General features: G+C 27.2%; 4 protein-coding genes across 4 annotated transcripts; 2 read left to right on the plus strand and 2 right to left on the minus strand.

The window, feature by feature from the left end:
• Positions 1-243: 243 nt before the first annotated feature.
• On the plus strand, positions 244-1,038 carry LOC128964555 (60S ribosomal protein L35a-like). Its single transcript, XM_054311181.1, has 3 exons — positions 244-462; positions 544-696; positions 785-1,038. Exons 1-3 carry the CDS (start codon positions 329-331, stop codon positions 957-959), a joined length of 462 nt encoding a protein of 153 aa, XP_054167156.1. The 5' UTR covers positions 244-328; the 3' UTR covers positions 960-1,038.
• LOC128964553 (mitochondrial chaperone BCS1-like) lies at positions 1,031-2,339 on the minus strand. The gene has a single exon (XM_054311179.1). The coding sequence runs from the start codon at positions 2,336-2,338 to the stop codon at positions 1,100-1,102; it is 1,239 nt and encodes a 412-aa protein (XP_054167154.1). The 5' UTR covers position 2,339; the 3' UTR covers positions 1,031-1,099.
• Positions 2,340-4,316: 1,977 nt separating this feature from the next.
• LOC128964547 (engulfment and cell motility protein 1-like) lies at positions 4,317-7,157 on the plus strand. The gene is made up of 5 exons (XM_054311170.1): positions 4,317-4,473; positions 4,563-4,713; positions 4,801-5,234; positions 5,300-6,576; positions 6,636-7,157. The coding sequence occupies exons 2-5, from the start codon at positions 4,645-4,647 to the stop codon at positions 7,112-7,114; spliced, it is 2,259 nt and encodes a 752-aa protein (XP_054167145.1). The 5' UTR covers positions 4,317-4,473; positions 4,563-4,644; the 3' UTR covers positions 7,115-7,157.
• Positions 7,158-10,461: 3,304 nt separating this feature from the next.
• LOC128964552 (uncharacterized) lies at positions 10,462-15,517 on the minus strand. The gene is made up of 6 exons (XM_054311178.1): positions 15,211-15,517; positions 13,740-13,923; positions 12,215-12,405; positions 11,609-12,124; positions 11,152-11,302; positions 10,462-11,032 (listed from the first exon to the last, which is right to left on the minus strand). Exons 1-6 carry the CDS (start codon positions 15,248-15,250, stop codon positions 10,795-10,797), a joined length of 1,320 nt encoding a protein of 439 aa, XP_054167153.1. The 5' UTR covers positions 15,251-15,517; the 3' UTR covers positions 10,462-10,794.
• Between the last annotated feature and the right edge of the window lie 1,233 nt (positions 15,518-16,750).

The raw sequence follows: 16,750 nt of genomic DNA on the forward strand, positions 1-16,750 counted from the left end.
AATTTGTTTTTAAATATATTTTTTAAATTATTTATTTTTTAAATTAATAAAATAAAATAAATTTCATATAAATTGTAAATAAAATAAAATTTAATTGTAATTTAATAAAATATATAAATAAATAACATTTAAATATATATATAGTTTTATATATAAATATAATATAATTGACAAAAATATCAAATAATAATAATTAAAGTAAAAGTTGAAAAACAACTGACACTATGTTTGGACGTAATGTTTGTGAAAGCAATCAATATATGACTTCCTTTTCCTATAATACTATCAATAGTGAAGACACGCGTAAATCAAGTGTTCCTCACAAGTGATGGCAGACAAGGAATCTAAGAAAAAGTCGGCAAAGACTGCACCGGCGGCCACAACACCCGTTGCCGAAACACCGGTCAAAAAGGTTAAGAAGTCGAGCCGTCGGGGAAAGTTCGAGTCGGCCACTCCGGGAAGGTATGCATTAGTTTTATACAATTTGATCGACAATATCATCAAATCTTACCGATTGTATTGTATTTTTTACCAATTGATCAGATTGTACGTCAAGGCTATCTTCACTGGTTTCAAACGGTCTCTTCGTAATCAACGAGAAAATACTTCACTTCTTCGTCTGGAAGGCGTTAACCGAAGACGAGAGACTGACTTTTATTTAGGCAAACGTGTGGCTTATGTTTACAAAGCAAAGAGGTTTGTATATTGTCCACCAATTTGGTGATCAATTATTTAAAATGACATCTAAATGATCTCTAAACTGATTTATTTTGTGACCGAACAGTAAGTCACTGATTCCCCGAAGACAAGGAAAGAAAAGCAAATTGCGGGTCATTTGGGGTAAAATCACACGACCTCATGGAAACTCCGGCGCCGTCCGCGCAAAGTTCGCCCGTAATCTGCCGGCACTGGCTATCGGTCGTCGAGTTAGAGTAATGTTGTATCCATCGAGGATATGAAGTAATTTTCGTGTCATTGAATTAAAATTTTCAATTGTTTAATATCTTTGAATAAATTAACACTTAAACAAAGAAAACGTGTATATATTAATTTGACACTAAATTACATGATTTTTATCATAAAATATAAAGACATCCTATTATAACACTGGATGTGCTAAAGTCTCTTCAGCTCTATCTCTGAACAACAAGAAGTGCGCCTGAATTCTAGCCATTGATACCGGATTTGAATCACTCCTAACGTGTGCTAAAAATTTTTCAGTTAAATCACTATTGTTTGGATAAAATCTACAGAAAGCGCGTCTGATTTGATTGTCGGTCGCGTTATCGATAAGCACTTTGAGGTCAACCCTTCCCGGACGTGTCATTGCACTGTCTAACAGATGTATATGATTAGTGGTCATCATAACAATACGTCCATCACTGCCCACAACGCCGTCCAATGCATTTAAAAGTCCTGAATATGTAACTCGAGTCAGCCCTTCATATCGTTTGCTATTAGTTTGGGAACTATGAGAGACAGCGGCGGCGTCTATGTCTTCAAGTAATACAATGGCATCTTTTGGTGCAGTGTTTAACAGTTGAATGAGACGGTCGTCAGTAAGGGATTGATCGGAAACATTGAGTACACATATAGAGTAATGCAAGAGTCCGGCCAATGAAAAAATGAAAGACGACTTTCCAGTGCCCGGCGGGCCGTGAAATAGATATCCTCTACGATATGGTATTCCTCTTTCGTGATACCATTTGGATGATGTAATAAAATTATATAAATCATTTGTGACTATTTCTGCGACCCCATCGGCCAAAATGACCGAATCTATGGGTCTCTTTGGTCTCGACCGACCAAATGGTCGCCACTCGTGTCCGTAAGCTATATAAGTGGCTGTTTTATCGGCGCAATCTTTAAGTGCAATATCTCTGGCCTCACCAAAGATCTCATAAAATACACTTTTGTCTCTTCCTAGTGTTGTTAGTGTCACCACTTCATAGGGAACTCCGGCCAATGCGTCCATTTGTTCCCGTCTTCGTTCACATTTGAATATACGGTGATTATAGCGAAAGAAATGAATTCCCGGCGCCGGAACAAACCCGAACTGTGAGCTGACCCGTCCAACTTCGTCCTCAATAAAGTCTGTATTGACGGCCACGTGTTGAGCGTTTCGCGACTGTCGGGAAATCCAGGCCAACAGCCATTGAAAACTCTTGTCTTTGCTGTTCACTTCACATGTGGTCAGAGCGTACCGCTGAAAACCGTGGCCACTGAGCATAAAACCCTTTCGAAGAATGGCCAGACCGGCCGTTACGCCAACTAAGCCAAAGCCGGCCCCGAAATAGGGGTTTGTCTGCAGTGAGGCCAACAACTCTGTCAAACCCATCGACGGATACAAACTTTAATTGACTTTCAATTCAAATATTTATTCACAAATAATGTTTGTTTTTAAATGTTTGGTAAAGTCATTGGTTTTCAATGATTTTAATACATAAACCATTGAAACAATTTGTCAAATAGTTTGCAAAAACTTGATGTTTATTATAGTCATTACATATGACTTATGTTTGCATTAGTTTTGCATCACTTTAACCATCAATTGATGACAACAACAACAAGTGATGACCAGTTATGATAACTCAAAGATATATTACGAAAGACTCATTTAACTATCATTTTTGCGATGATTTGTGTCAAGTAATTCTTGAGAGACTTACCGCTGAAGACACGATCCGATTGATGGCAGTATCCAAACAGTTTAACCGATGTCTTCGACATCTTTGTCATTGCGAAAAGAGTCTGAATATTGTCGACAGTCTTGTGTGTGACTCTAATAGCTCCGATGGATGGCTTGACAATTGTGTGGATATCATAAAACTTGAAAATTTCCTCAAATGTTTCAAACGATTAAATGAGGTCACAATTGGTTGTCAACTAAATAATATGAATCACGTCTTCAATACTATTATCGATAACTGTCTACATCTTAAAGGTCTAAGGCTTTACTCTAAGTATGATATCCAAGACTTGATGCGAGTGATTGTAAAGTTTGGTCATCAGTTGCAGACACTGGAGCTGTGGCCGCGGTCTGCGGATTCACAACTTATCAGTTTGTGTCCAAATCTGGTCTCTTTAAGCGGAGTTTATTTGGATGTTTTAGTACAGAATAATGAAGTATTGACTAAAAATCTTAAATATCTTCGAGTTAGTGGACGGTCTGGAGTTGATAATAGATTATTGTTTTCCATATTTGTGGCCAAATGTCCAAAATTAATACATTTAGATATATCGTTATATAAGGAAAACACAGATGAAGTGTCACCTATTGTTGCAGAGATCGCTAAACTTAAATACTTGAAAATATTGTCAATTCATTTAAATGTTAACACATTTGATGACAAATTAGCCAAAAATATCAAATTAATTGCTAATAATTGTCAATATTTAGAGTCGTTTTCAATGACAGCAGCGGTGCAACAATATTATGATTTTCGGATACTATTCAAACAATTTACAAACTTTTCGTCGGTAACTAAACTTAATTTCTGGTCCATTAAAGGCTTTCATAGCGATTGCGATCAACTATTGGATATCACAAGTATTGCCAATTGTCGACATTTAACTCATTTAGTTTTAAACAGTGACCAAATTAATGGTGATTTTTTGGATCAAATTCCAGTGATATTTCCTTATTTGAAATGTCTTAAAGTGGACACTATTTTTGAGATTACAGACAATACTTTAGAGTGGTTTTCAAGACTAAAGCATTTACAAGTACTTAATATCAAATCACTTCATGGCATGGATTTAATGTCGATGACTGAATCGTCACTAATGGATCTGATTGTTAAATGTAAACATTTGCGTACACTTGAAGTTCATAATCGTATTGTTATAACTGAATCATTGATTAATTTATTGATTCAAAAGGCTGACCAAAATTCTGGCATTTATTTTAGATATTATTTTAAAGATATTGATTTAAACACTGATTTAAATGCTATTTTAAGCCCAAGTGGACGATATCTAAATAATATTACTATTAAAGGATAATAATTTAATCAATAAATTTATTTTACAATTTATACAAATATACCGATTGTGTTATGTATTTTTAAAACTTTTTTATTATGTTATATTTGTTTATTATATATTTGTTTATTGTGTGTAGTTTATTTTGTTATATTTTAAATTAAAATAAAATTATTAAATAATAGTTAAATTTGAGTTTTAAAAAAACATTTATTATTGGAAAATATATTTAAATAAATTTGTTATTATTTATCTGTAATTGGATTTCAATTTTATATCATATTATTGAATGTTTGCGTAATTATTGAGTTATCGATTACAGTGTTATTGAAATGTATTGAAATGTCAAATGTTTTGGTAAACACTTGTATTGAAAGGCGTGTCAAACGTCACATCAGTGTTGGGTTTTAAATGTCTTAAACACCAACTCATCCGTTACCTCATGAGTTGACTATCAGTCTCGAAGATATTTGCGAATTATATCAAAAGGTAAGTGTCGGCCAAATGTTATATATTTTGATTGTCGATCACCTAATGTTTTTCAGACAATAATTGATAATATATTTTGAATTTTGCAGATAATTGGACTGATATTAATACCACCGAAGATATTGTTTATTTAAGAAGTATTGATTTTAGACGACAACAACATCAACAACAATGCCGGCCAAAGATGGAAACATTGTTAAGATTGCCGTCGAAATGGACACAAGTTTTGGTGGAAATTATGTAAATATATTTGAAATGTTTTGTTGATATAATTTGTCACACAATTTGTTTATCCATTTGTTGATCCATTTGTTGATCTGTCAAAAGATGCCACAATTACTCGAGTTTGATCAAAATCGGACATTGTTTCTGATAATTGCCGATTTGTGTACCGTTTGGTCACTTACCGATTCGGATCAGTATTCGCTACAGTTTAACGACTCGTCTAATGTTTATATAACCGAAAAAAACAGAAATGAGATCAAAAACGGTGATGTTTTGCGACTAACGTATTCGCCATCGCGTACGGCTCAGGATATACTCGATAAACTACAATTTGAGTCATCCGAGTCCCGATTGGCCACATATAAGCGTTTGGTCAAACTGTCGACTGATTATACGTTTGCCAATGAGTTTATCAACAAACAGGGCCTACAGTTCATTGTCGAGTCCGTCGAAAAGGATGCCATTTCCAGTAACGATGGCCTCGGGTTTGCACTCGAGAGCTATGTCGAGCTTATGAACCACTCAATCATATCCTGGTATGAATTGAATGCTAATATATTATACATGTTTTTAAAACAACAAAAATGTTTTCAATAATTAGGGATAATTTGGAGTCAAAATTTATCGGTAAAATTGCACAACAGGTGAACACATCAAACGTATCGTCCAGTGATAAGAAAGAGTTGATCCATTCGTTGGCTATTTTGGAGTCAATAGTGGTTTCCAGCACTAAGTTTAATGTATTAGTCGAGGCAGAAGTCACACTACCAAACCTGATATATCTTGTGTCCCAAAACCAACACAACCAAGAGATACAGCAAAACTCAATTGCTTTAATCAACGCTTTATTTTCAAAGTCGGATACATCGAAACGTAAAGCCATTGCCGCCACTCTTAGTTCAAAACACATCCGAAATGTTATACTGACCACTGTTTTAAATCCGCGGATCACTGTCGGCAGTGACTCGAGCGGTCATATCTATAATGTTGGCTCAGAAATGGCGCATCAGTTATATGTTTTGCAGACATTATTGTTTAATTTACACGAAGAACGGATGAATACAGTGGTTAACGCCAACAATGAAGTCGAAACCAGAGATCGTATTCTTGAATTACGCAAAACTGCTTTTGATTCGGATATTGGCGTTGAAAAGAATTCCAGTTCTAAAAGTTTGGTCTCTTCTTCATTGATTTCATCGACAAAAGGCGATGGTTTTCAAGAAGATTATAAACGATTAGGATTTACGAGTACTAAAGATCCGATCCAAGACTTTACGGAAAATCCCGGTCTCTTAGCACTCGATCTTTTGATTTATTTAGCGCGCAATCATACAGAAACTTATGTCAAATTTGTTTTGGAAAACTGTTCCCGAAGTGATAGAGAACATGAGTGCCCACTCGTCAAAAGTACAATACATTTGACACGACTTCTCTGCGAAATACTTAAACTGAATGAAGCGCCGAGTGATGAGGGAAAGACATTCTATCCCATGTTCTTCACACACGACCATCCATTAGAAGAATTCTATTGTATTGTAGTATCGCTTTTGAATAAGACATGGAAAGAGATGAGAGCCACTGTTGAAGACTTTGTCAAAGTGTTCTCTGTTTTGCGCCAACAGTTGACTCGTGCAATGGCCGATCCCGAAGCAACCGTAACATTCGATAAGCTTAAACTTAAATTGGCGTCACTTTCTTATTCAGTAATCACTTCTTTGTGGCAAAAAGAGAGAAGTAGTCGAGAGGAATGGGAGAATAAGGCATTTGCTATACTTGAGCTCAGAGATATGGTTAAACCAAAGATTATTGAACTGATTAAAGAACAAAGACTTCAATTTCTTATGGAAGGCACGCGGTTTGATAAATACTCGAACAAAGGTTGGTTTGGTTGTCATTATTTTTAAGACAAGAATCTCTTAATTAATATATATTTTTAGGTCAACGTATTAAAGACAAGTTCTGGTACTGTCGACTATCGTCTAACCAAAAATTTTTATGTTTTGGTGATTGCGATGAAAATAAAGTGTTATCTGTAGATGAGTTAACCCATAAGTTTGCTATCATTGATATCAAACAATTGGTTGTCGGCAAAGACTGTCCTCATATGAAAGATATGTCGGCCAAGAGTAAAAAGTCGACGTTTTCGTTGGCTTTTTCAGTGATACCCGACGCGGAACAGGAGACACCGCTTAACTTTGTGGCACAAAATGAGCACATATTTGACTATTGGATTGACGGCATAAATGCATTGTTGGGTCAGGAGATGACCAGCAAAGAGACAGTGAATGATTGTGAAACACTACTATCGATGGATATTAAGATCAGATTACTCGATACGGAAGGTATAATGATTCCCGAAAGAGCTCCAGATATTCCTCCCTCTCCGCCAAACTATGACTTTAACTTTAAGTATTGATTTAAACAGTTTTTCACATCAATTACCGTAATTTTTCTGTACCCATAGGTTTCATCAATTATAGACATTTTATATATAGTTATTGAGATTTTTATTTATCAGATTAGATTGTATAGTATTTAAATTGTATTTAAGAATTTACACATTTTGAGTATTTTTAAAAATTTATATTTACATTTTTTCAATTTTACATATTTATATTAATTAATTTTTAAATATATATTTACGGTAATCATAATTTTAATAAACCTACTGTATATCATCTAATGTAATATGAATTTTATAAACATGATTGTGTTTTAAAATAATATTTATAAAATAGATTTCATAAATAATAAATATTTAAAAAAAATTATTTACATTACAATAATATGTTTTCAAATAAATTTTATTTCGTTGAATTTGAAAATGGGTTTTATGCTAAACATATTGTATATATTTGATTGTTGTTTACTTTAATGGTTATCTCAGACTTGGAATTTAATTGGTTTTATAATTTGATTTGTTATTTATTTATTTATTTTTGATATAAGCAATATTCTAATATTTGATTGAGATTTTTATTTAAAAGTAAATAGATATATATAAATATTAATATTATTTTTTTTATTGAATTATTTTTGATTTAACTATACAATAATAATTATTGTAGAAACTACTGCAGTAAAAATTTGTGATCATATTTATTTGAAATTCATATTTTATGCTTATTTTTAATATCAATAATAATTTATAAAATTCAATTGCTTTACATAACAATAGAAAATTGTCTGAAGTTTTTTATATAAATTATTTATAATAATAAGTAAATAAATAATTTGAAATTAATAATATTTATGCTATCAGAATATTAAAATAGCTTAGAAATTTTACAAAATTTATTTTTATTATTTATGATATTTATTTATTTTTTTAGGTAAAATAGTAATCAAAAGTCAATAACTTATTGACAATTTCTGTACACAATTATTAATATACATTCATTGAAACAAGTTATTACCAATTGTTATACAAATTATAAAACTATAATACTAGAAGACATTGACTTTATTGTCAAAAACTACAGGTGTCATCAATTGTAATCTATTTGTATTATATAACTTATATACTATAATAACATATTTATCATTTGAACGACTGGGAGTTGTGTATCATTTAATTTTATTTAAACACAAAGTTGACAATAAAAATAAATAAATAATTGACAATTTTATTTGAACAGCCTATTTATCTAAAAATACTATATAGACTTATATTGTAAATATAATTGAATAGAGAAATTGAAGTAATCAATATCTTTAAATAGATTTTTTTTAAATGTTTAAAAAAGAGTAGTAGTCATGATTTTTTTTGTTGATTTTATTAAAAAACAAAATCAATAATAATTCTCTAATATTTTCTAAAAAAATATTAATATTTTTAGCTAATTTCTAAAAAATTAACTTAAGATAATTAATTTATTATTGTCTATAAACAATGAAATATATATATTATAGTTTTTTTATATACAATACAACATTTTATTACATATTAAACAGTTGTCACAAATGATTGTCGAGTTTAGTGAAAAACTACAGCAAATCAAACACAAAGAATGGGAATTCTGTTGAGTGAACGGGTATTATATGACAGAATTCTAGCAATTGTTTTATACATTTGTTTTTTATTAAAACAAAATATTTTAATTTAAATATTATTAAAATTTTTAAAAATATTTAGTTCATTTAATTAAAAAATAAATAAATAATATTTATACTGATTTATATAGTTTGTGAAATTGTTATACTGTATGCATTATAGTGTAAACATTACAAAAACTAAGACATAATTAAAATTCATTTTAAGAAACATTTCAGAAATGTAAACAATTTTAATATTTAAATTGTAAAATATAATAATATATATTTTAATTATTGTTTTATATTATTTCATTTTATTTAAAACAGTTGAATTTGATAACTTAAATATTTCACATTTTTAATGTTAAATGAATTCTACAATTCATATAAATTATTCTTAAATTAATACTATATATTTAATATATATATATAATTTATGGTCAATAAACTGTAATAACAAAGATATTATGATTTAAATATACAGTATAAAACTATTATAATACATTTACTGTATATTAATCATTTAATCATTTATTTATTCACTATTATAGTTAGTTTTAAATTACTTGTTGTGATAACAAACATCTGTGTGGACAACAAATATCAAATCTACTCTATCGTACCATAACTTACAATAACTCTAACATTTCAAATAGCAATTGCATAGTAATATAAATATATATATCGTATATTTAAAAATTACTTTCAATTATTTAATGCTTACTTTATTAAATGTGTGAATCATTTTCTATGCAAATCAAATCAAGTGCTAAAAAGTTGGATATATATATAAATATAAATAAATACAGTATAAACACGACTTTCACTAAACAAAAAACTTGTTTTTGTTTCCTTCATATGAATAATGAGTTATAATAATTGATAACTTTTCTAAAATAACAATTGGCATTGGATTTACCTTTTCATCACAAAAACATACAGAATCTACCTGTCCTTCAAAGCCATAGGAATGCTAACACAAAAAAGTCCGAGTGTTTAGTTAAAGACTACAGTACTATGATTTTATGGCATTGAAACTAAGAAACGCCTTAAAACTTATTTTAAATGTAATTCAAAGATTTTATTTGGATTTTATTGTAAAAAGTATTGTAAATTTGTTTTTACAATGACCTCAATATTTGTTTACAAAACTGTTTTAATAGAAATCAATTTCAAATTTTATCAATAATATCAAATATAATAAATGTTTATAATTTTAGTAAATATTTTTTATTACATAAGAGTTTTGGATAACTTTTTTCAACTCAACGTATTACCACTTATTATAACCAATAAAATTCATTATATTAATTAATTATTATATTTAAAAAAAACATATTTTTGTAATTAATATATTAATATTACCACAAAATTTATTTTTATAAAAACATTTTGTTTATTTATACTTCATTCATACAATTTTTAAATGTTTGTTTTTTAATTAAATGAATAATACAGTATATATATATAAAACAATATAAGATATAAATGTTTTCTTAATTGTATAATTTATAAAAACAATAATAAATTACTAATGCAAATATTATAGGCATTAGATTTACATATCTAATGCAATGAAAAAAATATTTAATATTATTATTAAACAATAAATTTACTGTTTAATTAAATTTATTATATAAGTATAACAAAACTATTGAATAATGAAATATTGTGTTAAAAATATTTGCAAAATAAACTGCATTTATGGCTAACATTTAACTAATAACATATGATATACGATATATTGCATTGTAGATATATTGCATCTTAAAAATTATCTTTAAATATAATCCTATATTATATTTATGAAGTGATTGGCAATTTGTAATTTTTAAAAATTTAGCTAAAAATTGTGTTGAAATTGAGATATATATTGTTGTTTAAAATACTCATTCATAAGACACTAATAAAAGGCAGATCTTTTGAAATATTTGATCCAAACATTTAATTGAATCAAATCTATATTTATATATATAAATGAATCGATTTTTTTCAATGGCAAAAATTTGTGGCATATTTGTGCTGAGATTTTATGGATTAAAATTGAATAATAAATTACATCTAAAATTGATTTGATTTGATAGCTTTGAATGCAATAAAAATTGTTGTAATAATAATTGCAATGAAAGATGATTTGATTGTCTGTGAGTGCGAGCACTGGTCCCGTGAATATTCACGACAACGGACAGTGAGATCTGATTTTCGTGAACCCATCAGAACGTCTACAACAGTGGGCGACGGATCCCGACATCGGTCAACAACTACACGACTAATGCAATCGCGATAGAAAAATAGGGCACTAAAAGGTTGGGGGGAATCAAATAATTAGTTAATTATTTTTAATTAGTTAATTATAACCAATTAATTTTTTTGGTAGTCATTAATATTTTTCAAAAAAAATTTTCATTAAATACTAACCAACAGATTCTTCTGCCGACATCAGTACTACTTCTGCCTTCTCTGGCGTCTCTCTGTCTCTGGACGAGTGTGTCCTCACAACTCCTCACAAAATATTGGGATCTCTCTAAACATGAATCAGTTGTTGGATAATAACCGCCACCGAACCGATCTATAGATAATTAATTCATTATTTATTAAATTATTGTTATTGATTGAAATTTTTAAATAAAATACTAAATTATAATACAGAATATATTAAATATAATTAAAAAAAAAATATATTAAATTAAGTTTATTAAATTACCATAATTAAAATTATCATATGGTCCTATTAATGTACATAGCGAGCATTCAGATAAAGTTAGCAATGTTAATTAAGCGTTATAATAAAAAAAATTATCATCATTTATAAAAATATTAGTAAATAAAAGTTAAAAAAAACTATTAAAATAAAAAAAAATAGTTTAATAATTACCAATACTTCCGGATGAGCCGCCGCCTAACCGATCCCTGTCATACCTTTCTCTATCAATCCTATCTCTATCATATTGATTGCTTCCAGCACTTCCACCATATCTGTCTCTATCGTACTGATTGCCATAACTACTGCTTCCTCCGTATCTATCTCTATCATATTGATTACCATAACTACTGCTTCCTCCATATCTGTCCCGATTGTTGTCATATCCATTGCGTCCCTGATCATAGCGGTTGTGATCGTTGTTTGTGTCATATCTACGATTGCTGTCATAGTCTTGTTGTCCGGCAACGCACGACCAACTAAGATCCTGTCCCTTATCGATCAGGTAAGTGGCCATTAATTGCAGATCCTGTGAACACGACTGACTAACGTATCGTCGGACACAATCTCGAAGATCTTCGAAATTACGACACGAAGAAGTGGACACTGGGGGCGGATTTGATTGGAAACCGTAACGATTTTCACAGTCTCTGACCTCTTGTCTCATAAAACAAGCGGCAGTTCTCCATCCTATTCATACATAAAATTTATCAAATAATATAATATTCAAAAAAATACATAATATTAATTTATGTATTTTTTATAGTTGACAATCTATACCTCCACCTCCCTGTTCACAATATCTTTCTAACGTTTGTTTAGCCCGTCTTATAAAGTCACCGGCACTGTTACGGTCAGTGTTCATATTGTTAACATAACTACTACCGGAAGTGCCATAACTTTGATGAGTTGTGTTCGTAATACAGGGCGCGGTATCTCTCAATAGACAATCCAAATTTCGACGGATTTCACTATATTTTTATAATACAGTTATAATTGATTTGTAAGTAAATATTTATATTTTATATTTTTGTATTTTAATTTAGTGTTTTTAATTAATGAGATGTACTATATTTTAACAAATTAAACATTAAATACTTTAAAAGCAAAAAAAAAAAGATTACCAATAGAATTAAATACTAAAATATAAACTTTTAATTGATGTTAATTTTAGCATTTTATGTTATAATATGTAATTTATTTTTGTTATTTATCTTAGTTTTCACTTCATATAAACTATAATTAATTTGTAAATTATAAATAACAGATCAGTTTTATTCTTAGCAAATTTATTACAAATATATGCAAATAATATATGCAAATAATAATTGCAAAAAATATTGGCTATATATATATACAGTATATAATATATATGTAATTTTTTAAAAATAAAATTTTATGTTATAGATATCTTTATCAAATATATTATATTATATAAATTATATAATATAATATGTTTCAGTTGTGATATACAGTATATACAGTATTATATGCTACTTTATATTGTAGCAGTTAGCAATATATACTATATTTTCATAAAATGTCAATTTATAATAGCATCATCAATAACAACTACAACATATTTTTATTATTAATTATACTTATATGAATGTATTCAAAAAGAGCATATTTTTATAATAAATAAAAATTTAAAAATTTTGTTAAAAACTAAGAATACAATGGATTCTAACATCCGATACAATACTATATAATATATTCAACTTCCGTATTGGCAATGATTCGTCAAAAAATATTTGAAATAATTTTTCTGTTTCACTGTATTTATAATTGAATACAGCATTCATTATGTAATAATAATAATAATAATAATAATAATAGTGGCAATACAGGTGATAATATAAAGAGAAAGTTAACCAACAAATATGTTATTTTAAAATGTATGTTAAACATAGCGAAACATAGCTTTACAAACATCTCTACAGTCATGAAGTTTTTATATCAAAGTCCATATAAAACTAAATAATTTATTTCAATAAATGCTAAACAAAGTTCACTATTTTATAGAAAAATTTATTTTGCACAGCATTTAGTATACCTGTAGTATTTTATTGACTATAATTTTAATTATGTGTTTGTAAATCATGTTATTTTGCTATATTTATTATTAGTAGTATTAAGTAATACAACAAGTGTTTCATTATGTAAAATATTCTCTCTATTTAATGACACTATAATGTTGTATAGATGAGTGCCCCTTATATTATAGATAACTACATATTGAAAGTGATTGTCAATTGGCACAAAGTAAATGGGTGTACAGGGGATCAGGTATGTCATCACTCACCTGCATTTTAAATGTATGTCATTATTTGAGCTCTGGTAGCCACTAGACTGACCACTATAGCCGCTACCCGACTGTGCATTGGAAATGTCCTGAACATTCTGAGTGATGTCCCGTTGGCAGCGCTGAAGCCTATTGTGATCACAATAGCTTTGACTTGAATATTGTGCACCCGTTGGAGTCAATACTGCAATCATATAATAATAATAATTAATATTATTATTTAAAATTTAACAAAAAAAAACATATTAAATGCAATTAAATCTAAACTCTTTTGAAATTGAAAATGTCTTATATTAGACTATTATTATTTATACAGTATATATTGAATTAGAAATGAAAATGATTAAAATGTTAATTCATTTGCGTTTTCATTGATTAGTCTTTAGAAATTAGTCATTGAATTTAAGAGAGAGAGAGAGAGGAGTGTCATATAATTATCCACATTTGCCTTATTTGTTTAAAGTTGTGTTAACTTTAGATGAAATCATCATTAATATTAATGTTTTTTTCATAGTCTATTCATGAAACATAAGATAATGTAATACAATGTTTTTTTTTGAAGTCAAATAGGTTAACGAAAAAATTATAATTTAAATTGTAATTGTTTTTAATTAGATGTAATTTAAATTTGTTTAATTATTAGATAATTATTTTTAAAGAATAAAATACAACTCTTATGAAAGTATTTGTTGAAACAATTTTGTAAATACTGTTTATAAATTTTGACATTTAAAGAGATTTATATCATAAAGTTTTTTTATACAATAAAAATGTCAAATTACGTGAAATATCATATTAACAATTTCTTGTTTTTTTTAATTTATTCAAATATAATTGGTTTTCATTTTTTAGATGTACTTTAATTATAATGAAGTATTTACTTTCATCCAAATAATTGAATCTAACTATCAAGGTGATTCAGTTAAATTTACTAATTCAAGGTATTAGTATTATTGTTTAAATAAACTTTCGTTATAAAACTTATATATATATTTATATATATATTGTTGATACAGCAATTGATTTAAAAGTAATTGATTTTTTATATGTTGTGACAACGATAATGTTTGCTAAATTGTTTTTTATAGCTAATAATACTTTTTTATATTTTTTTAGCTACGATATATTAAATATGACATAAAAAATAAATTACACTAATATTATATACAATATTTCACTAACTATACTATGGCTGTGTATATAAATGCTATTTTAAGATTCATTTAGCTTTCATTTTCATAGCTTTCAAATTTGATAAAAATAACAATAAAAAAATAATAAGTTTGATGTTGAAATTATATATTTAAAAACATAAATATTCAAACAAATTTTATATTTAAAACATAAAAATTAATTTAGAAAATAGTTTCAACAAATATATACAGAATATTAAATATTTAAAAAAAGAAAACTTTTAAGAAAAACTACAAAAAACTAACAAATAAAATATAAAATTATTCAATAAACTCACCAAATATGAAAAATAACAGCGAGAATAATAAGTAAAACATAGTTTTTTAAATAAAATAAAAAACTAATTATACTGTCAAACACAACAACTATTATAATAATAGGTAGTAGTGATCACTACTAGTGATCGGGAAATTTGAAACAAATTGTTGGATAGATTTTTGTAGAGAAATGCGTTTTGCTTTTTTAGCGATCACTGTTAGCAACACTGTTGGGGCTGTCATTCATATATACATATAATACAGACACACATAATAATCATACAATTCATATGATATAAGAGAAACAACTGCACCGACTGCTACCTATTGAATGAAATGTTTGAAAAAATCGTGAATAATATTACCTGTAAAGTACACCTTTTTACTAACTATTTTACATTGTATTACCTATAAATTAGCTAAACATACAGTTAACACACTTTGGATTTACATTATTATTTATTAGTTAAACTTGTATGTTTGTATTGTATTTTATGTTTGATTATTTAAATAGTTAAATAGTTTTAATTAATATATTTAAATTTTTATTTATATTTTTTTAAAAATAAATAATTAAATTATATTTATAATTTATAGTAACTCTAACTTTTATTGCTTGTAAATTTATTTAAGGTTAAATAAATTAATTTGTGTTTGAGTGTGTGCTATACAGTGAAAATTGTGTGTGTGTTATAAAATTTTTGTATAATAATAATTATAAAATAATTGACTTATGTGTGCATACATTAGTAGCTTATAATGTTATGAATATTATTATTAATATAAAAATTATACCGTTTTCTATTTTTAAAATTTATATTAATATTTTATTTTGTTAGCCTTGTAATTACTTTTAATATTTTATTTAATAATAATTTGTTATTATTTGAAACCATAAACATAGGTTTTTAATATTTTTAATATAATTTATATGCTATTATAATATTTCAAGTAATAATAATAAAATAAAATACTTTTTTTTATCTTATTTAGTTACAAGTTTTATTATAATTAATACATTAAATGTACCGGTAATGATTTTTATCATTTATTTATTTATCATTAAGACAAATGATAAAACACAGTACATTAAACTTATATTGTTATTTAACAAATGCAATAACAATATAATAATATTTTAATACTATTTATATATTGCTCTACATATAAACCTTTATTATTAAATTGATTGACTTTACATTTATTGATTAAGCTGTTAACTATAATAAGTCAAATTTTTATCCATAATAGCAAAATTTATATTATGTAAAAATAATGTTAATAATAATAAAATTGTTATTTTTAATGACATATATTACCACTAAAATTATGTATATTTAATGTTTATTATTAATTTGAAATTAAATATCTTTTCATTTTATATTATAAAGTCATTAAAATCTTTATATTAACAAAATTACATGATATACTTATTTTTGTTAAAATTTAATACAAATAACATTATTTTTGTGTAATTTTAATAATTTATTTTATTTCTGTTTATTTCAGTAATTAAAGAGTTGCGTACATATTTTATTAATTAATATAATTAATCAAAAC

Source organism: Oppia nitens, unplaced genomic scaffold, assembly GCF_028296485.1.
Source record: "Oppia nitens isolate AA-2021 unplaced genomic scaffold, nextdenovo-longstitch-racon4-pilon3 scaffold9_pilon_pilon_pilon, whole genome shotgun sequence".
NCBI classification, from domain to species: Eukaryota; Metazoa; Arthropoda; class Arachnida; order Sarcoptiformes; family Oppiidae; genus Oppia; species Oppia nitens.